Source organism: Anopheles nili, chromosome 3 (genome assembly GCF_943737925.1).
Source record: "Anopheles nili chromosome 3, idAnoNiliSN_F5_01, whole genome shotgun sequence".
In the NCBI taxonomy this organism is placed as follows: domain Eukaryota; kingdom Metazoa; phylum Arthropoda; class Insecta; order Diptera; family Culicidae; genus Anopheles; species Anopheles nili.
Genome location: NC_071292.1, coordinates 72,169,446 through 72,191,495, shown reverse-complemented (window position 1 = coordinate 72,191,495; position 22,050 = coordinate 72,169,446). Strand labels below are relative to the sequence as shown.

At 50.8% G+C, this 22,050-nt stretch overlaps 1 protein-coding gene across 1 annotated transcript in view; it reads left to right on the top strand.

The window, feature by feature from the left end:
• The window catches only part of LOC128725804 (homeotic protein distal-less), a 40,513-nt gene that overhangs the window by 1,015 nt on the left and 17,448 nt on the right, over positions 1 to 22,050 (top strand). The window contains exons 2-4 of the mRNA XM_053819573.1: positions 172 to 180; positions 2,317 to 2,498; positions 7,565 to 7,794. Of these exons, the coding sequence (XP_053675548.1) occupies positions 172 to 180; positions 2,317 to 2,498; positions 7,565 to 7,794 (421 nt within the window). The remainder of the gene's footprint in view (positions 1 to 171; positions 181 to 2,316; positions 2,499 to 7,564; positions 7,795 to 22,050) is intronic.

Below are 22,050 nucleotides of genomic sequence, written 5' to 3'. Positions count from 1 at the left end.
CAATTTGGAGCAAGTCCGGCCCCGATCAACATCGGCAAGGGCTACGGTAGCAAGCAGAAGCGAGTGGCAAGCCATACCCATACCCATAACTCGATGGATCGACGCATCGCTGGGATCGTAAAGAAAAACCCACCCCGAGCCTGGGTGGTGTTTACTTTTGGACTCAACGAGCCAGGCGGGGTACTTGGAATCGATGTTTTCTTTTTTATTACGACCAACCAGAACGCTCCGGTGCGTTCTGTCAAGTTTTATGACACAGCCACGCGTGCCCAGTGCTAGGAGGACTGCTTTCGAGCCTCATAGGCACACACCGGAGGCAACGTTTTATGGTTCAATGCTGCTAATTTATCTTCCGGACCTACGGGAAATGCTTGGGGCTCGCGTCGATATGCCGCAACCCCCGCAAGCAGCATTGATTTATGCTGCTTCAATCAAGATTTTTGCGTTTGTAGCGTAGAACTACACACGGACCCGTTCGGGGTTTATGAGCTTTAAGCCGTTTAGTTTTACGGGCCCTTTTTACGGCGCACCCATTTGGCCGCTAATTGGCCCCACGAAGTCTCCCCGAGGGTTGGGATGTGATTTATTTATTTACAGTGTACTTACATGGTGACGGATCCGTGCGCGAACGAGCTTCTTGACGGGGTCGATAGTTTATTTTACTTTCTTGTATGGTGTGGGGCATTTTCCGATCGGAGCAGGTGTCTGCTTGGAGTTGCAAATCTCAGTTGTGGTTGTTGGTTTTTTGTGATCGAGATCACTGTGTGTAATAGAATCGAAGATTGATGTTGGTAGAAGGAGTCGCAAGAAGAAATGATAGAGCACAACGGATAACAAAACAAATATAGTATTTTCTCTTGCAATGTGCTTTTTCAATTCTTAACTTTGCATGGTTTTGTTTGCTTCTTTATTTAGTAAATTTGCGATGGTTTGTTTCAAATTTCATTATTTAATTTTAATCTTGCCAAAGACTCATAAGAGCATTCCTTCAAATGGAGTTTAAATGAAGTAACATCTTCATTGTTGTGTGGATCTTACCACCGATTTCGAATGGAAATCGACCGCAATGAATATAACTTTAAGCTTTGAATTAATCTGACAACCTCAACGCCCGAAGTGCATACATTTTGTACCATTGAACACCATCTTCTCGGCTGTGGTTTCGATCGATTTGATCGAAGAAACAACTATCTTGAGCCAGACGGAGGAAAAGCTGCTTCTTGTTGGTTTAAATTTTACGTGGTGCGTTTTCTTCGCCCGGTTCCAGACCGTGCCTCTAATGGCCGTTCGAAATTGAAGGTTCGCTACCGAAATTGAATTATACGTAAATTGTTTAATTCATTCACCGTACGGAAGAACCCAGCCGGACCTAGATATTGCCTTGCGGTGGCCGCTGGCGTATGGAGATTCACTCGATTCATTTTTCTTTCGCACCGTTTTCCCTCACATTTCCCTCGATATTTATATTTTCGCCCCTCTCTGCTTCGTGTACGCTTTTGCGTTGTTCGAGTTTTTCTCCACGAGCTCCATCATCATCGCACCGGTGTGCGCGTGTGTACGTGAAAGAAGAGGGCATTTGCGTTGATGGACGCCATGCTGGAAAAACTGGCCCACCTGGCCGCTAGCTCTCCGCCGTCCCTTCCGGAGGCCGAATTTTCCATCCAATCCAAATGATTCTCCCGCGGCCGAATAAACCACGCGCTGCCGTGAGTCGATCGAGCGTTGGGTTTCGGTTTTTCCTTTTCCGTCTCTACCGTCATCATTCCACGCTCGTTTCTGTGTGGCGCCATCCGTTCCGAATATACTCTTGTTTTTTTTTTTCTCTCGCGCAGTTGGGGGGTTTCCTCTTCGTTCGACCGTTTTCCATCGACTGCGGCGTGCATAAAAATTACATACCCTACCGTTCGCGGGGGCGAACGCTAAAAAAGCGAAAGAAAAAAAAGTCTAATTGCTTTTTTATTTTTTCGGAGGGTGCACTTTGGGCCAGACGTCGCTTTTCGGTGTCGCTTCCGCTCCCGGAGAGGCCACGGGTTTGTTTTAGCGGCTATTATGTTGCTAATTTTGCACCACCGAAAGTATATATGAAAAATACGGGCAGACCATGCCACCGCAAGCCAAAAAGTTCGTGCAATCAAAGCAAGCTGCGCGGTTTCGAAAGGGTACTTTTGAGGTCGAATTTCGGTGGAGGGTCGATGGCTGCACGTGCGAAACAGAACTGAGTAGTTTTAATCCATCTGTAAATGAGCCTAATATCACTAAGCTATTACCAAACGAGTTTATGCGTCATCTCTTTCTCTTTCTCTCGATTCCTCACAGGTATGGTGGCATTCGAAGCGGTTATCAGCATTTCGGTGCCCAGGGCGGCCAGGACTCGGGTTTTCCGAGTCCGCGTGGTGCCCTCGGCTATCCGTTTCCACCGATGCACCAGAACTCCTACTCGGGGTACCATTTAGGCAGTTACGCACCACCCTGCGCTAGTCCACCAAAAGATGGTAAGTTTTCCGCTCAAAATGACGTGTCAAGCAGCAGAGAAATCACCCTAACAAAGGTCCGGCGACAGTGTGAAAATGCAAGCGTATCTTTTGCGAGACTGAAACTTAATAAAGTGTTCATTTTGGAGTTCTTTTCCTTTCGTCGACATGCTTCGATGAAACTCACCGTCGCATCCGTTGGGAAACGTTGTCCGACGTTTCTTTCGTTAATTTTCTTATGCCAAAAATGCACACGGCATGTTGACCTCAGGAAAAGATTCTTCTTTGTGTCTTTTCCGTTCGCCAACGCCAATAAGCGACCAGAAAAGCCTTTTAGGGGCCTTTCTTTATTGCCAGCAACAAACGGTGACTAGAACAACGTTTCGTTTTTGTGTCGTCTAATGGAACCGTAATCATTTCCATGGATCCTGCATTAAAATGGCAGATTACGCGTATCGTCTGGTTGTTTTTTTGTGTGTGTTGCAGCTTTTTCCAAAGAAATCCCGCCGTAAGGTTTACCAGCAGTTCTTTCGTATTCCATGCATCGGAATAGCACAACGACAGGTGCGTCGCCCGGAGATGTTTGATGTTATTTATCAAGCCACTAATTAATAAGTCATCGCAGAACGTGAATGGGGAGGTGCATGAAAAAAAAGGCCTCCACCAGATGCCGTAATGGCGCCGTGGAACAAAAACCGAGCGGAGATGTGGAGCTGCAAATCGGCAGTTCACAAAAAAACACGGGATGGCACTACGTTGGCTTTGTTGCGCTGCAAAATGCACCAGAAAATGACCACGGGGCGAATGAACGGTTGAAAAAAGATAAAAATAAAACTTGAGGAGAAGAACACTCCACCGATTGCAATAAATATTCGACGGTTGGGAATTATTCATCAGCTAGCAGAACTCGATGAAAAAAAGCCCCAAGTCAAACACATCCCACAAGAACGGTAGTGTCTTAAGTAGCTCTTCGATGGCGGCCGTAGCGAATGGGGTTGGAAAATTGATTTTAAGGACATTTATCACCGTATTTTGTTCACCGAGTGAGTGAGCTGGCACTTTTTTTTGGTCGATTGCATTGCAACCGTACACAAATGTTGGCCCATTTTTCTCCACTCAATCCACGGATTTCTAACGGCATGTTACAAACCACCGCATGTTGTATTTTCCTTCCGTTCGTTCCGTTTCGTGCAAAATATGCTTATCGGTTTGGCAGCTTGTGTTGAACGCACGACATCAATCGGCTCGTGCCAAATGGCGCCACGCTTTTTTTTTCGTGTCGGTTTCATGCTGTTGCTATTATTTGCCGACCTAAAGGTGCAAATTAGATTAAACCCAGAGAACGTGCTGCCTATGGGTCTTTTCACCTTCACCCGGGTTTGCCCGGGGGAAAATATCCTGGATTGGTGAAAATAACAGTCCCTTTGGTCGGCGCGGCCGAGAGAACGAAATATATTTCCAATAAAAGGTGACGATCAACGCCGAACGCTCGACGCGGCTTTAAAAAATGAAACAAAAAGCTCTAAAAAATGGTCCCGTCGCGAATGGGGGAAAAAGTATGAAAATAAAACGCTATAAATCGGAAACCGCGTCACTCCCGAAAACCTCCGACGGCATTTGGCACCCCCGGGAAGGTATCGTACCGGGTTTGGTGGGTTCGCTTCCGTCCCGTCGGTTGGAACCATTTCGAAAAACGGTCGAACGGATACGGTTTCCGGTGACGGTTTCCGAGGGTTTTCTCGTTGGGCAGCCGGTTCCCTCGGTAGGCGGTGCCCGACAAGCAAACCCCCTTCGGGAGAGAACCGTACATCAAAAACAGACCTCGATCCCTCGGAGAAATCCCTACCATTGCTTTTTTTTTTTAGAATCGCGCGCGTGCGGCCACGCAACACCCAAGGCCTCAGTGGAATGTGAACGCTTTCAGCTGTGTTCCTTTTGGGTCTGGCTGGGTTTTTTTTCATCCCCCGACTCACCCCTTGCGTGTGTGTGTGTGGCTTCTTTTTGTCACTCCACATTCGGCCCGGTTCCATGTGCGCTTCCGGTGCGTGGTTCAACCTTTCCGGCCGATCCCAAACGTCTGTCTCTCGGCGACAGCACGCACCTGAAGAACATTGCGCCCTGGTGCGCGAAGAAAGGCACTGGATCCATTTGAATAATAATAGCGCAACGGCGACCGTCGGCTACACAAAGGATGGCGCCGTAGAGGTCCTTTTTCTCGATGGCGACGTAGCCCTCCGAGTGAGATCCTGCGCCGGAAGTCAGTGAGCACGGGCGCGAATGCATCGATCCTGGCCAGAGGCTCAATTATTTTCCACGATCTTGCACCTCAACGCCTGGATGTCTGGTCTGATACGGCAATTTGCACGCCGCTAAACGATCAATCGAAACGCGCTCGATTAGAAGCATTTTCAAAGCACTGTTTTTTGTTTTGGCTGCGATTTGCTGCGCTTGCTGGGATTGATTTTTGGTGTGGTTTTCTCTCTCACGTGTCGCTTTTTCGACGCGATTTTCTGTCACCTTTCGAACCTGCGCCTTTTTTATGCGTCGTATTTTAAAAACGAACCCCGTGCACATGCTCGAGCATCCCGCTGGGATGCGTGTGCCTTCCAAAAATGCCGAAGCCGGTTGTTTCCTTCGGAGCGACGCGTGATGGCCATGTACGTATATGTAGGGCACGAGGAGCACGTCAGGCTGTTCAAGGATTTCTGCGAATCCGACGACATTTCAGCGTCGCGTTTGCCAAAACCGGGATTTGGCTTGGTCGCGGTGTGCTTGCGTGGTTTTCGCTGTTTTTTGTCCCTCGAACACTGCCATCCGTAGATGGGTTTCGATGCGGGATGCTCGTGAGCATATCTCACCCGCGATTCCCGATTATGGTCCCGATTGGAAAGCTTGGAGCGCATTTTTGGAGCCTAAACATTTATCAACTCCCAGGTGTTGCTAGAGCGAACCTGCGATGCCTAGAGAGCTCGATGTAAACCTATCGACGCTGTATCAAAACTGTCCTTCTCGTGCGGAATTGGCACCTGAAAGTGTGTCCCCGCGACCCAACCACACGTTTTCCCGCACGGTGGAATAAAATTCCTCACAAAACCAGCCGTTGCCGCGAACGCAAAAGAAGGCCAAAAAAAAAAAGGGTGAAGCGAGAATCCGAGCACCCAAGCGTCGTCGAACGTGGATGCTGCCGTGTTGGGCCAGAGAAGCCTTGAGCCCGCGAAATCGCGCAATCCGCCGCGTACGCGCGCCATCGTAAAAGGACGTGCACGGGGAATAATTTATTCCCAGCTCGCTGGTTCAATCCCCCCTACCCCAGATGCCTTCTTCCTGAGCGGGGTCGCACGCCGAGGACTTCCCTTTGGTGGTTGGGGCCCTTTTTGCGCGTGTGTCATGCGCGTCATGCTTTTGGCAGCAGTCATTCACGCCACGGCCAGTGCAGGTGAAGGACCCGGACGCCCGGCCGCCCGGTGAAAGGGCATGCGATCTGTCGTCCCACCGGATGGATGGATGGATGGATGTTAATTTTTGTTTGGCTTTTTTGCTTGCTGCACCGTTCATCCTTCTTCTGCGCTGCGGTGGATGCGCTCGAGCAGACTTTGTTGTAGCGAGCGTTGTTTTTCGAGCTGTAACTTTATTTTATTTTAATCACCGTACCGCCGGTGCTGGAATCTGTGCGCTCAATCGGTGGTTCCTGTGGGGGCGCTGGGGGACAGGAAGTGGGAACGAAAGAGGCGCGTAAATTTAAATTCGATCCGTACGCGATGCGTGTGTGCGTGTGTTTTTCGTGTGGAATTTTCATGCGCCAACCGATCGTCACGTGGAAATCTGCAACCCCGGGATTCGCAACTCCTTCGCTTTGAACGAGAAGGTGTAAACGGACGTCCGAGTGCGTGTGCACTTGAAGTAGTCGCTTTTTTTTGCTGTTGTTGTTCCATCTAGTCCCTTCGAAGCAGTGCGGTTGGCATGGTGACGCCGGAGGAAAGCGTTAAAGCAATATGCTCCATTTATGTGTGCATGATGCGAGCATATCAAGCGACGGCGACGACGGTGACGACGACAACGGTAGCGCACTCTGAAGGCGCTGAGCGAGGCGAGCGATGCAACTCACACGCAATGTGCATCTCGATGCACCCGCGGTTCCATTCGCTTCCTCCCGTCGAGCGGTGCAGCGAGTGCAGAAAGTATGTTGGCACACATAAATTAACATTTTTGATTAAATACGGCAACGCACTTAATGCACCCAGCGTTTGCAGCGGCTGGTTTTTCCGTGGGCTTTATTCTGGCCTTACGCGCACAACTTCGCTTGGAGCAGGGCGGCCGTTCGCTTTTTCGCGAGTGAACGATTTTTTCGGAGGATGGATCACGGATAGGGGCGAGGTGGGCGAGATTTAGATTTACATCGCTTTCTCGGACGTGTAGAAGTCGATGGATGAGCGAAACGAAGGCTTTTAGAGGTGTTTGGTTGTGCAGAAGATAAAAGTGAATCAAAACTAACCATCTAAAGGCTTGAACAACACATCGAAACTGCACGATATGGTGATCAGTTAGTATCAAAGCAACATTGTTGCTCTTTTAGAAGTATTTCGTTGCGTTCTTTCGTCTGCACCGGACATGAAGTGGGCAGAATTTCGTTCAAGCAACAGCAAACTTTTCATCCAACGCTTTTCCGTCATTTCCCTCCCGGAATCACCCGGAACGCAAGGCAAAAAGCGGACTTCAAATGCAAACTTTTGCACCCTCTTTCAACACGCATAATCCGCAAATCGGGTCAGCTCGTCCGCGCAGGACGCCTCTCGTTTGATCGATAGTTTTTCGATGCATGTTTCACGACATTGTTGCCGCGGTATTGCACCACCTTGCTATTGGGTGCAAGTGCACTAGCGCATCCTCCCGCGATGCAACAACGTCGGTGTTAATGAAATCATTATCTCGCTTCGCTCTGGCGCCATCGTACCGTAAACGTTATCCTTGCACCGCGACGTCGAGTATGTTTCAATTTTCATCATCTGCAATCGATCTTCTCTTTTCTCTTCTCTCTCCAACTACCGGTTTTTCCCCGTATCCGCCACCACCACCCTCACCGACGACCGCGCTGCACTTGAACGCGTCCGCGCCGACCGCCGACGGTGACGCGCATTTCCTGCTAGATAAATTAGAAGACACCGGCCTGCGAGTCAACGGCAAGGGCAAAAAGATGCGAAAACCGCGCACCATCTACAGCTCCCTGCAGCTCCAGCAGCTCAACCGAAGATTTCAGCGAACGCAGTACCTAGCTCTCCCGGAGCGGGCCGAACTGGCCGCCAGCCTAGGGCTCACGCAAACGCAGGTAAGTGTCACGCCAGCTGACGTGAGGCGTCTTCGCGTATACGCATCTTCCGAAATACCAATTGGTGGCATTCTCCAGGGCAGACAATGCGCCATCGACTCAATATGTGAACTCATCGATCCGTCGAGTGGAACCGGTCGAGAAGTTCGATTTAGTCCTGTTAGGACCCCTTAGATCGCTTAGTTCGCTCCATCAAACAACCCTTTCGGTCGATTTCCGACGCACGCCTCGGTGGCCAAATTTCTTTATTAGATTTATTAGGCGAATTACGAAACCGGAAACCCGTCACACGGGTCGCCGACGCCCGCACTCCATCTCTGGGGGGGAACATCGATATCGACATAATAATGGGCTAATTTGCGACAGCGTGGTGTTGCTGTGGGGGGTAATATTTGGCAACCCCTTCGGTGGTTCACGCCATCGACCGACGCCGGGTTTTGATTGACGAAAACACACCCCATAGGGCCCGGGGCGTAGGGACAGAAAACAATCAACCCGGCATTAGACAAAAGTGAAATGTTTTTCCACGCGTTAGAGAAAAAAAACCCACCAGAAAATGGTGGAAAAAAATTGCTCATATCGTGACACCCGGCGTGAGGTTTTCTCTTCCATATTTTGGGCATGCAAAACTTGGGCAGCCTTCCCACTGTGTGCCACCGCAGAGAGCGATTTGATTTGAAGGTGAAACAAAAAAGAACCAAAAACACCGTAGTCGGAGTGAAACACGACCCGTAGTTGAAGTCCACACCGTTGCTTCCGAGGCCAAGTCGAGAGGGTAGTTCCATCGCAGGCCATCGCCTCGATTAGCACCGATTCACACATACGCCTCGTGACCCCGACTAGAGGCTCGATTGGCCAAACGCCCTCCCAAATACCCTCGGCGTTTGATTGACAACGGAGCGGGACGTCCGGAACGACGTCGGAATGGTCGCCGCTTCAACTATTGCCAGAGCCGAGACGCGCTGGTTAAAGCACACGGGGTCGCTCCGATCCGTTTCCGGGGTGAAAACATTTGCACTAACCCCACCGGCGAGCGGTTTCTCCACAGCGAGTAAACAAAGAAAAGTCCACGTCTCCTCGGCCCTTTGATTGCCTTTTGGATTTCCACCCTACCTTCGGGGCACGGGACTGGGAATCGATTCTGAAAAACCAATCGACCCAATCGTGGGTCGTTTCACTTCGAATGACAGACGGAACCTCGCGAGGACCCTCGGACGGGGGTGGCACTTTGACGTGGTTGGGGCTTCGTTTTGTGGCCTGGAGTTCCTGCCACTCTCCCGACCGGATGGTTGACTTTCGTGCATGAATATAACATGATGTTGGGCTGGGTGCCGGGTTTTGTGCTTTTCCATTTTCCACCGCAATCCGGCTAACCGGAAAACTTTGTTATCAAGGTACTTTGCCTGCTCGAGGACCTCCCGGCCTTCGAAATGGAACCAAATCACTGTCAGGTGTTTGAGTTTCCCTGGGTTTGGGGTTGAAATTTGGTTTGCCCAAAAAGCAAATCCTCTAACCCTAAAAAATCCCCTGAGCCCCTAACCACACTCTGATGCAACAGCTTGTAAGGTGGGTCTCTGCCGCATTCAAATCGTCCAATGCCGGTGGTGTTTGTGCCTTGTTTTCCTTCGATTTTGACGCTCGACGGGCAGGTTCGTAAAGCTTGTGAAGCTCACGAGAAGACGGAGGGAAAAAATGTAACAATCCCCCAAGCCCGTAGTGGTGGTGGTACGAGCAAATTGAATTAACGCAACCTGCCCGCCCACTATCAATAAATTCGAATTGAAAACAAAAGAAGACATGTCCGCCCGCTGACGCTAACTGGCCCGCGCAACCGGTCCCGTGGCCCTTCCATCGTGCGCCCACGGAACGGACGGGTTACGTGTAGTGAGTGGGCTTTTTTTCTGCTTTATTTTCTTTTCAACAAAAAAAAACGAGGGAAAAAATGATCTCCCGCCGGCGTCCTGAGGCGAGTGATCCACCTTGGGAATGACTGAGAACGCGAGAGAGAGAGAGAGTGATGTACAAACAAAAATGGGCACATCATCAACCGCAAGCGACAGCAGCAGCAACAGCAGCATCAGCAGCAGCAGAAACAAAACATGCGCCCCGAGAGCAAGCGCGTTGTTTCGAAAATTTGAATAATCATCATCGCATTGGAGGCTGGTTTTCGTGCCCTCGCGGGTACAGCATGGCGGTTTAGGGTTTTTTTCGGTACTCCGGCATTGGTGATGAAACACACACACACGGGCGTATCGAAGAAGAGCATGAAGCCGCCCAAGCATGGCTTGCTACGAGCTCAAACTCCCAGCCAGAGTGATGACACGCACCTCGAACCAGCTTGAACTGTGTCTACTTTGACGCGGAAGCAAGTAGTTGCTATGGTGAAGCAACGTGAACGCACGGAATGGCTCCATACTGCTCCCAAGCTCTGCGTTAGCCTATGGTTCATCCTTTTTTGGAGCGACCTCTCCTTTGTTATACTTCTGCAAGACAGCAAAACACGCCGCTGTTGGGGAGGCTTGCGACTCTTTCGGGTTTCGGGAGCAACTTCTCTATGACGAACGAAAGCAACTCAAAGCAGACGCATGATAAATGGGCCCCCGGGATGGTGCGTTTGTGGATAATTTATGATGTGGCTTCACCGGCTACTACCTCCAGCATGTCAACCATACACGCAGCTCTAGTTTACGTTCTTTCCCTCTAGACCGGGGCTTCATCCGTGGGGGCTTTCCCAGACGTCGGCACATACACGCACGCAGCGAGCGCATGCTTTTCCGCCCACGCACCATCGAGCGGGAGGTTAAATTAATTTAAATTAATGCTCGATACCATCCCGCCGCTGGAGACGCTTCCTTTCGGACCGATCCGGATCCGGGGCCGGCCCACTCAGTGACGGCTCGATGACAATTTTATTTATCGCCCCATTGTGTGGCCGCCATTTTGTGTGCCCTAATGGTGCCAGGGAGGAAGCCTATCGAAACGTTGACATATTAGAAGGCTCGTTTGGGTGACGTAGAGCAAGGTCCTGTGTGAGCTACAATTTACGTACCACCGTGCACTTTCACCTGTGAAGGAAGGTTGATTTGTTGGCGATTTTCTGAGAGAGTTGCGTAGTGCAATTGCTGCTTGTTAGGTGCGGAATCGATTGCTTAAAATAGGAGTGGCCCAGCGGAACACAGAAGCGCGATAATTGCAGGTCATTGCAGCTCTGTTAGGGGTAAGGAAACTTCATCGTCGTTGAAGAACTGCGAAACAGGAAAACGCCAGCTCTGAGGTGTTGAAATAAGGCTCACCAGCGAGGTGGAATGGGAACAAACAAAAAGTTGCTACAATTACGATCATTACAACCAACAGTTTCAGGGGCCTGTCGTCGCCTGAATTCGGCCCTCGTATCGAAAAAGGCGGATCGATCGCGAGCAGACAATTGTTTGCGATCTCAAAAGGTCCTTACCGGAGCAGCGATGGTGAATACCGTCACGCTTTGTGGGGGAGCTTTAAAGGCTATAGATTAGGTGTCGACCGCAATTTGCCCCCCCCCCCCCCCCGTGTGTGTGTATGTGTGTGAGTTTGTGTGTTGGTCGTGCACACCTCAGAAGTTATCATTTGTCCTACCCATTGGCTTTATGCATCGGGACGTCGATCGACGGCTCGTTTGGGTCATTCAATTTTCCCTCATGCTATAGGCCTGGACCTGCCCAGGGCGGGTGTTCGGGTGACAAATTAGCACTCATGTCTGACTCCAGCTCCTGGAGGCCTAGCCCCTCTCCAAATGAAACACCTCCTAACTGCTGGTGGGTAAATTATTCATGCACCCAAGCTGTTCGAAAGCAAATTATAATTCAATTTGCAACCGGAAAAACCGTCCGAACTCATGCTCTGTTGGTCGCTTCGTTGCCTTTCCACTTCGAAGGACGAGTACACGTCCTGTTCGATTCCCGATTCGGGAAGGGATGCAACTGCCGGGGGGCATGGAATGCCATAAAAAAGGAGCAAACCGAAAGGACCCGAAATTGACCAATTCAACCGCGGAACGGTATCGGTACGCCGGAACACTTGTTACGGCTGTTCATCGTAAAAAAGTTGGCCCTCACCTGGTCTCAGGACGGCGTGTTTCAGTTCAGTGTTCCGTGCGTCAGGCTGGTTGCTTTATTGCTTGTAATTGCTAGCTGCCGATTATCGTTTCAATTAGCGCCGGCCGTAGAGGCACACCAGTTCGATTCCAGGTGTGGTACTGACAACCATTCGAAACTGGACCTTTTAACTACTACGCACTTTCTGGTGACACTTTACATCGGAGCGAGTGCTCGAGCGCGTGCGGAATGCATGATTGATTGTGCGAACGAGTGTGCCTATGTATGAATGTGTTGGTGTGAATGTGTGTGTTGGTCCTAAAGCGGACGATCATGATGGAGCTGTCAGTTTATTAGCTCCACTGATAGGGGCTTACGATCGTACAGTTTTTGCGCTCTACGGCTCTCGAGTTAAGGTGCTGCTGGAAATCGCTCACAAGTGAATCATTTCCCTGATAGAAGAGGCTAGATCATCGCATTGATACGATCTCCACTGCAATCGGATTGCAAATGGCACATTTTTCAGCCATTCCATCATCCCTTGATCCTGGAAGCAACGACAACGCCACCTTTCGATAAAATTCCCTCATTGTAGAGGTTTTGTGAAATGTCATTGTCGTCCAAGTGGCATTCGCGTTGTCACCATTTGGTCATGTGCTTTTCGCTCTTTTCCTGGAAGCAAGAGTGTGTGGATTTCCCAATGCACGACACCGCGACAAACAACCTAAGCCAGACGTCGCTTAGTCATCTATTGCGCCCGGACATTGTCGACAGGCCGGTCTGGCAATCTGTCAAGCTTGGGAGATGTGGTCTTTCTACTGCTACTTCCCGTGCACTCGTGAGGAAGGAACTCTACAAAACTCACCCTGGTCTGATACCCTAAGCTTAGCCGCAGGGAAGTCACGGACACATGAAATGAGTCAGTGCCACTATTGAGCACTGACGTGCTGAGGGACGCCATCTGTTGGATCCGGCATAAACCCCACCGGGCTTCAGACTGGACCAGCCTCCTTAAGAACCACGGGCACTGACAGCTTGTACCGACGGTGCACACACAATGGGACCTGCGAGGTCTATTGCCGGACCAAACAGAGACCCAGCAGCTCGAGTAGCAAGTTGGCGTGGCGTCCGTTCGAAAACTGTTGAAAAATCAATTTATCATCGAATATAATTGCTTCAATTATTGTGCGATGTTGCCGGGCTTCTTTCCTTCTCGCTTCAGCTTCAGCTTCAGGGAAGGGTTCCCTTTTCTCACTCGTATGCCCTCGGAAGACATCCATGCGTGCGTTTCCGATAGTTTCCAATAGACGTGGCGAGCCCCTTCTGCGTCGAGCGCGCTTCTCCAGTCATGTCATGTCTTGGCGCAGATCCGATCCGATCGACAACAACCGCGTGCGCGTCTGTAACCTGCCATGGTTTATGGTCATTTCTTGACATTGAACATCGAAGGCTTGTGCTGCTGCTGCTGGCGGTAGTCAATCAATTCAGTTTGTCTGATGGCTTATCGATTGTAATTTATCCTGTCTCGGTTCGACGTTCGACTCGCCGTTTTTTTGCTTCTGCCTGAACGAGAGATCTGCGCGAGAGTTAGCTCTAAATAAACATTCGTACAACGAGACGGTCACTCCTCCTCGGTTGCTACGAGTTGCGGAAACTGGCCCTCGAAAATAGCACAACCAAGGGGTGCCAGAAAGACGCCCTTCATGCTGGTAACTTAATCGGGAACATATGTCCTCCCTAATTCGACCCTCTTTGCACCCTAACCTGTTGCGTAGGGTGGTCCTGCCACGGGATATTAGCTGTTCGATTCGGGGCTTTAAATCCCGCAACCCCTTCGCTGCGTAACGGGTGAGGGTTGAAATTGGAACAATTTTTCATCTAATTAGGATGGCGTGGATTTTCGCGCACCGATCGGATTCGAACGCCGGTGTCATCTTCACATGAACCCGACGCGTAACGCAAGCCAACGGTGGTCGGAAAATCAGGACTAATTGGCTTTGGGGAGGTAAAATCGTGTAATTAGACGCAACGCTTGGGACGAGCCAGGACATTCGACCGAGGTGGCCGTGAGGGGTTCAACGTTAATCACGGAAACGCCAACCATGACCAAGAGCCCTCGGAAAAGGGCTTCCGGGACACGTTCGTTCACTAGTTCCAATGACACAGCGAGTTTGCGTTTTCGTGCGGCGCCGTTTGCTGCCACTCCGTGCGGCTCATTCATTCTTTACGATGCAATTCTGAGGGCCAGTTGGAGGCGGGCATTCGTCCGAACGGAGGCAAAGTTCTCATGAACGGCTGTGGCTGCCTGCTGAATCATCGCAAAAGTTCACACGGCCGCGTGGCTGAACCGCGAACTTTGTACGTGTGAGTCCATGTTTTCTTTTTTTTTCTCTCGCTTTTAGCCGAGCTGCACATTTTCTTCTCACAAGCCACACAAGCGGCTTGGGGAATTTTCTCGCGCACGATGCGTTTCATTACGCAAACCACGGCACGATTGTATCGAACGCGCTGCTGAACTGACGCACGAATCCGCCAAAACCGCGAGCCGCAGCACATCAAAAGCATATCCTCGTTATTGGTGTGACTTCCGTTTAATGATCGGAACGCAAAAGGCGGCTATGGATGGTTTGAAATCGGCCCTTGCCCACTCCAAAAAGGCGATCTCTCCTGCTGCGTTAATAACTCGCAAAACTCAAAACCCACCAAACGAAAGGGTGCCGAAGCCGGGCGTCGAGTCCCGTCTGCGGCAATGTGTTAGCTAATGGATCAACATTGCCCGGCAGGAGGTCCGAAGGTCCGGCATGGACACACAACGGAAACCCTGCCTTTGTGCGGTTCGATCCTCGAAAAGGAACCGGCGCGGACAGAAAGATAATCGAAACAAATTAGCTGATTTTATGAGGTGGCCACCTGCCGCCTGAAGACCCTTTCCCTCTTTTTTTTTCTCTGTTTGGGTCGCTGGTGAAGCACCGGAACGGACGAACGTATCCAAATGTGACCGTGGCGCCAATCGCGAGCTCTGTGTGGCACACGTCTACCATACGTTGCGAAAAGGCAAGCGAAAAGCGACACTAAAAGGGGTCTTTGGTTCCGCAGTGAAGCAGTTGCATGTAGGATTTGATTCCGCCGAGGATCTTTCGCTATTCTGCGTTGGTTTTGCTATTTTCACTCACTTTTCATTCATGCGTTCTTTTCCGTTCGAGCGCGAAACCGTGAGCCAGTCAATAAATTATTCCACTCTAGACTCGAAACGCGAGCCCAAAATCGATAAAAGTCAATTGTGCCCAATTACGACGCGCAGTCCTTCCGCTGGCCCGAGGTCGAAAAGGGGGCGAATTCCCCTAAAAGTAAATTAAAACAAGAAAGGGTTACGATGCGTTGATCGATCCTGCCAGCGTCTGGCTCGGTCGGGATCAAATAAAAGTGCGATCGACAGAATGTAACCCCGGAGGGCTCGATCTCTCGGTCGCGCGGGTCGGCAATTGAGTTGTAATAAATTTAATAAACCCACAGCCCTCCGGGTATGATTTACGGCTGCAGACCTCGTGCCGGAAGTTCCGTTTTAGGGACAGAGAAGCTACGGCTGTATGGCAGCTAGAATGCGAGCCATACTGACATATGTGGCTATTGTGGCTTGACGAAACTCGGGCGTTTTCCTCGAGCGCACTCGATCTGGATCCCCGTCAATCCGGATTCGACCGCCCGTTCAACCGGCATTGTCTAATTAACTCGTTTATATACACGCTGCGCATTAGCATATTAATCGTTCCGCACCGTTTCGATTGGCCTGATAGGGTCTTCGGACCAGGAAGGCACGTTCGCTTCTGCCACGCATTCCGGTGGTACACGTGTAACGTGGCGTTTTGCTAGGATGAAATCAATTTTCGCTCAAATTACACATCCCAACGGTCAAGTGCAACTCGCGACGAAGGGTGAGTGTTTTACGTAAGAGCAAAGGCAGGATCCCTCGAGGGGTCCTTGCAAACGTGTTTTGCTCTCGATCAATTCGCGAATCCAACCGCGAAACAGAAGCTCTCGAACGCTCAACGCTTACATCATCGATATGAAAAATGATCTTCAGCGCAAAACGCCAAGGGTACCGCAACCGATCGAAGCTGTCAATCGGGTCGGAGAGTCGTTTTTCAAGCTGCCATGGATTGCCAACCCTAGACGCGGGTCTAGAAGCGCGACCGACGCTCCCTGGCCGGTTGTTGTTTAATATACGTTAATTAAATTTCCTATTTTCGTTCACTCTCTCGCTCCCTGGCCTTTCGGTCGGCTTCTTCGTTTGGCCTTTTTTGTTGTTTTCTAACCCCGAGAGTTAGCGACCCCGCGCGGGTCCATTCATCTATTGAGAGCCAAAAAGTAGCTGTGCCCAAAAAATATACGCCGGATGGCGGGAAGATTCTCGCGTCCCTGTTGACCGATCTTTCGCCTCTTTCCCAACACGATCCGGGTCCGTGCTTGAGACCTCGCGGAGGTTTTGATTTGGATGTCAATCATAATCATGGCGGTGGGCTTAATTTCATTATCCACTGGGCGCGCTGGGCACACGGGAAATCCTGCCATCCTGAGAGGATCCTGGTTTTCTGTCCGAGGGTGCTCAAAGCCGCGATCTTCGGGTCTGGCTTCCATCGGGTACTCTGTGTCCGTAAACCGTGAGTCGGCACAATCGACCCATCCCAGCGACAAGTGGGCGAACGTCCGCGTTTATTGTGCCCGGGCAGGAGCAACGGATCGACTCCCGTGACGGTAGAGCGGACAGGTTCCCGGTTGAAGGTTACTTTTTTTTGTATGGTGCGTTTTTGTTTGGAACAGACACCGCACAATATGCGGACGTGATGAAACAATGGCTCGGGACAGCTTCTTCATGGGGAGCTTTTTGACATACTCGAGGGTTCGTGTGATAGAGCGCGTTGTGGACCTCATCCAACAAGGTCCTCCTGCAACACGAACTTCGACACACACAAGCACACAGATTTGTTGGAAGAAAAAGGCTTCTCCAGTGAAAAAAAAAAACAAAAAACAAACGGTAATAAGTCGACCTCCATCTGCGCTCAATCAGCAACGCAAAGGCAAGCGAAAAGGTAAACAAATAATGCACATGAAATATCTGCTCATTTTTCGGACTCCGCACGCGTTCGCGTCCTCGCGGGTCGTGGGGCCGGTGCGTTTCGTTTCGCCCTCTGTCCGCACCATTCGCCAGCTGTCGGCTGCGAGATGGATGGATGGTTACGTGCGGGGATGGTTAGAGACAAATGAAGGCCACTAAAGGCGCTGGGCGAAGGCGAAGAAATCCAGCGAAAAAAGGGTCAGCCTTCACGGAGGCGCGGCTGGCCAAGAAGCAGAAGAAGATTCGCCTCGTGGTGGCGCCCCACGTGGGGAGAAGGCAAAAAGGCGCATCTTTCGAAATTCATCTGTCAATGATTTATGGCACTGCGTGTGTTTCTGTGTGTGTGCAGAATGAGCCGCGTGGCGCATGAGATCGCAGCGAGGTGTTGCAGCAAGTCAGACAGATTGTGCTTTTGGCGTTGCTTTTATGAAAGCCATTGCTTCCGATTTCTGTGAATATTGGCGAATTTGCACAAAAAAAGGTTCAGTGTTAAACGCACTAATGTTATCAGTCACATGTGATCTTGTGTAGGTCGTGGTCCAGAGCGATCGTGAGCTTTCGCAATGGCTGTTGAAATCCCCCTAGAGTGTATAGCTTTAGAGCTAATCAGTGTTCGATCAGAGAAAAAATGTACATCCATTTAATATCTCGTTTTTAATTAATGCGATAAAATTCCTATTCAAACGAGATCGACTCGAAAGGTTTCATAGCGCACCTATCAGCAATGTTGCCCTCTCGCGATCATTATCCTGGCGCTGCCGGGTAACCACCCACTCAAATAGTTGCCCCGTTGAGCGGCATTTGAAAGTATAACAATGCGGCATTTAGGAACGCACCGTTTGCGTGAGACTCGTTGGCGATCTAATACGCAGCAAAACCCAGCAGGCAACCCGTGAGAAGGACATCCATAATGTATGAAATTCCGATAGTGTCAGGAGATGACATTTCTATCACCAGCGCTGCCGATGCGTGCGTGCTCGCGCACACCAGGACAGGCGTTCTCAAACTCCGATCCATTACTCGCCTTTTGCCATCGGCGAATGCACTGAAAATTCTATCGAAATTCTCATGAAAAAGGCGCGTGTTCGTGTTCCGTTCGGCAAAGCGATCCTACCCGCCCAAAACAATCTCCAAGGCCGATCGCGGGCCGGCAGATCCGATCCGCCAGGCGATGATGTGTTTCGGGGAATTTTTCAAACGGCAAAGCTTCGCCGCCATCCTGTCCTTCTGCTGGCTGCTGCGTGTGTGTGTGTGTGTGTATGGCGGCACTGGTGTCGTTAAAGTGAAACTCAAAAGCAAAAGAGTCCGGTTAAGCATCCACACGGTGGTGCCGCTAGGAAAGCCACAGCCGCAGCCGCAGTTCTTCGACGGGCGGGTTTTTCTCCTCGAGGCGGTACACGGGATCCTGGCGCACGAAACGCGAAGCAAACGTCGGACGTACGATCAGCGAAAAAAAAACGCAAGGGGGCGGTTTTATGCTTACATGGCTCCGGACCCCTTTTTTCGGGGTGTTCGGCGTGTTTTAATATTTTTAATGAAACAGCCACAAACTCACACGAAGGCACACACAAGGGACTCGCTGAGTTGGAGTTAAAGACTGGGATTTTTGGGGGTCTTGTCTTGGGGTTCGTCTTGGGTCTTCTAGCATGATGAAAGCGGATGATCGCTGGCGTGACGGAGTGTCCTCGTGGGTTAATTGGCCGCACCGACCAAAGGGACCCCAAAAACGGACACAAATGTGGTTCGATTCGCATTCGTAATAGCCGATCATGACCGGACTGTGATTTTACTGCTTCCTGTCGTACTTTTTTACGACTTTTTAGTAACCACTTATCGTCTAATGAAGCTCGCTTGAAGTGGGTTTTTGTTATTCTCCTACTTCTGATGATTTCATTTAAGCTTCTCGAAACTCTCCCAAAGGCTCAAGCGGACCTTTTCTCGAGAGGAGAAGTTTGGCCCCCGAAAAAAGGGCTTCAACAAAACACGATCGTAAAACAATAAAGGACTCCATCCAGGCAAAACAGAGAGAGAGAGAGAGCGAGACTGCATTTATGACATGCACTGGGTCCAACCTTCCGTCGGAAGCCTCCGGCTGTAAGGCTTGTCCAGCCAAGCTGCAGCTTTACTGCAACTGTTCTCGTGGGCACTATTATGACGCCCTTGGGTACCTCGAGGTCCTGCCTAAGAAGGAGGGACTCACCGATCGCGCCTCCACCGCACCAGCTTACGGAACCGAGGTTTATTACCTTCACCATCGATCCGTACCAGCTCGAAACCCAGGGAGGCCTTACGTCTGCGTACAGATCTCCCAGACGGCGTCCGCCCTATGCCAGAACCGTCCACCCTTCGGGGAATACACCCGTCTGTGTGTGTGTGTGTGTGTGTGTGAGAGCTGGTGGAAACGGTTTGATTATACTCTTTAAAAATTATTAATAATAATCATTTTCACTTCTGCGCCCGGTTCGCGGGGGCATCTTGCGATAATCATAGTAATAAGTGTATTGATTTTGCTTTAATAATATTATCACCTCCTTGGCGCAATGATGTATTGCGAATTAATACAAACAGCCATGCGCCAACAAGTGCACGTGCAGCTGGTAGTGATGTTGATGGTGTGATGGTTTTGGTTAATCCGAGCGCGCAAGAACCACGAACCGGTACAACCGTAGGGCTTGGTGGGTGCGATTGCATCACGTTGCATTCCCACCCGTACTCGTTCCCAGGGATGCGCGGTTTTTTTTTGTTGGTCTTACGAAAGGATGTGGCAGTGCGTTTTTGTTGTTGTTGCGTGTGCATTTTTTTTTTTCACTCGCAGAAAAACGCAAAGAGAATCATTTATCCCAACGGGCACGGGAGATGCATCGGTCGATCGGTCGGTGCGATGGAAGCATTTCTTTTCCCGGACCGCAAATGAACCCGAAGACGGCCCGTTACCACCCTTTGATGAAAAACAATTAAAACCGTATCTGCTCATTTTGGCGAGTTGCGGCCCCGGTACGGCCCCGGGAATCGGTGCATTCCGTGGCGCGCCCTGTTCGCGAAGGAAGATCTTATTCTCGCTTGCGACGATTCGACGTGGCAAGGGCGTGCGAAGGTTCGGTGTGCGTGTGTGTGGGGGCACTCGCACACACACACACCCGAGGACGGAAGATGCCATCGGGGTTGTGCCTCCGTGTCCGATGGTCCTTCGCTGGCTAATGAGAGTCGTGGAAAGGGTTCACTAAAGAAACCCGAAAACACGCTGGGGCGAAATTTACCAGAAATCGATCACAACGAATCCCCCCACCAAATGAAAGGGACGGTTTATGGGCGCGTAAATCGATTTGGCAGGCTGAGAGAGCAAGGCTTGGGAGAGGCAACAAAAAAAAAGGGCTGTAAATCATCTGGCGAGTGATCGCGGCTGGTTCGTATGGCTGTTTGCAGAGCGTCGTCAGAAGAGTGGCGCTGTATTTATTTAAGCCGAATGGGTTTTTGACATTGAGCGCAAATTTTCCTTTTCCGCACCTTCAGAGGGTGGGTGGTTTGGGAGAGCGAGAAAATTAAGAGGGAAAAAAAAGGAAATGAGAAGAAGAACACGGGAACCCCACGCCCAGCATTCGGTTCGCGGAATCAATTCCCGGGTCTCGTCGTCGGCTCGTTGGGGTCGTTGATAGATTTCGTGAGTTTCATTTCCAGCTTTCCTTCCTACTTGTTTCGCACTCTCTTTCTCTCCTTCGTCTTTGGAAGTTTTCCTCCATCGCGTCGTCATGCGAACGGTTTCAGTGATCGACGCCGATCGCTCGATGGAAAGTGTCCGTTTATGTCAGACCGATCGCGCCTTTTTTCCTTTTCCGATCGCATCACGGTCGCGGTCCCTTCTTTGTGATGTCTCTATCGCTGGCCAGTTGCAGTTCGGCATAATCCGGTGACAATCCAGTGTCTCCCGGACGCGGCGAACCTGACCTCGGGAATGCGCTAATTAGATCGATCACACTAACGAGTTGGCGGCGTTTTGTCGGCCTTCAGTTGGACCCCAGGACCCCAGGGAAGGGCTGGCAATTTGCAGGGTTGCACGTCGGCGGGAAAACGTGCCGCAATCCGGCACTTTCCACTTCAAGGGCCACTGGGTACCGACCGATAAAGAGGGATTTTTACATGATCTCCTGACGCCTAATTGTCGCTTTGACATACCGGCGGACCTGGCGTACAGAGATGGCAAAGTGCCCGAATTGGTGTTGATGGCGCTGGAGATGAGAAGCTTTCCTTTCGAAGTGCCTGAATTGCGCAACCAATCGACCAACGACGAGTGGACATTTTCGCTTATAATCAAATTTAATTAATTCACTTTTTTCCCGCCCCGGGTGAGACAAAGGGCTGGTCTGGCAGAGAGGGGGCGGACGAAAAGTCTGGCGTCTGGCGCCGGCCCTCTAGGAAAGGGCTCCAGCCAGCTCGCAAGCCTCATCGTCGACGTCGTCGCCGTCGTCGCCGTCGGGATTTGATGGATCCGCTCGATGCGTGTGGGGGTTTATATTCCGTTTATGAAATTCTAATTTATGCATACACATTGTGGGTGCGCTCGTGTATGTGTGTATGTGTGTCTCAGATCGGGCATTGGGTTTGGCACGATCCAAGCACACACACACACACCGCGACACACTCACACGCAAACCGGTGGCGCAATGAAGAGAAAAACCCGCTCGAGCGCAAAAGAAGGCCGCGGGCCATTCATGGCTGGGCTGGCGCGCCGAAAACGCACCGGCGCACATAAAAACTGCCACAATCTGCCCATTCCCGGGCGTTCCTGTGGGCCACCACGGGTTGACGGGGTGTGGAAAGCGTGGCAAAGCAAGAAGGAGAAAACCTGAAACAAGCCCCCGAAAAGGGGGCCGGTTCCCGAATTTGTTTGGGCTCCGGAACCGCGGCTCCAAAACCCGGGTTGACGCCCATCGACTTGCGGCTTTTTCTCCTCCGGATGGGAAAGGAACCCATCCGCCGGTTCGCGTGATCGGTTATCTAAGGCTTATGAATGTGCGTGTGTGTGTGTGTGTGGTTTTTTCTCAATTTTTATTTTCGCCAAAACCAGCTCGTTTGCCG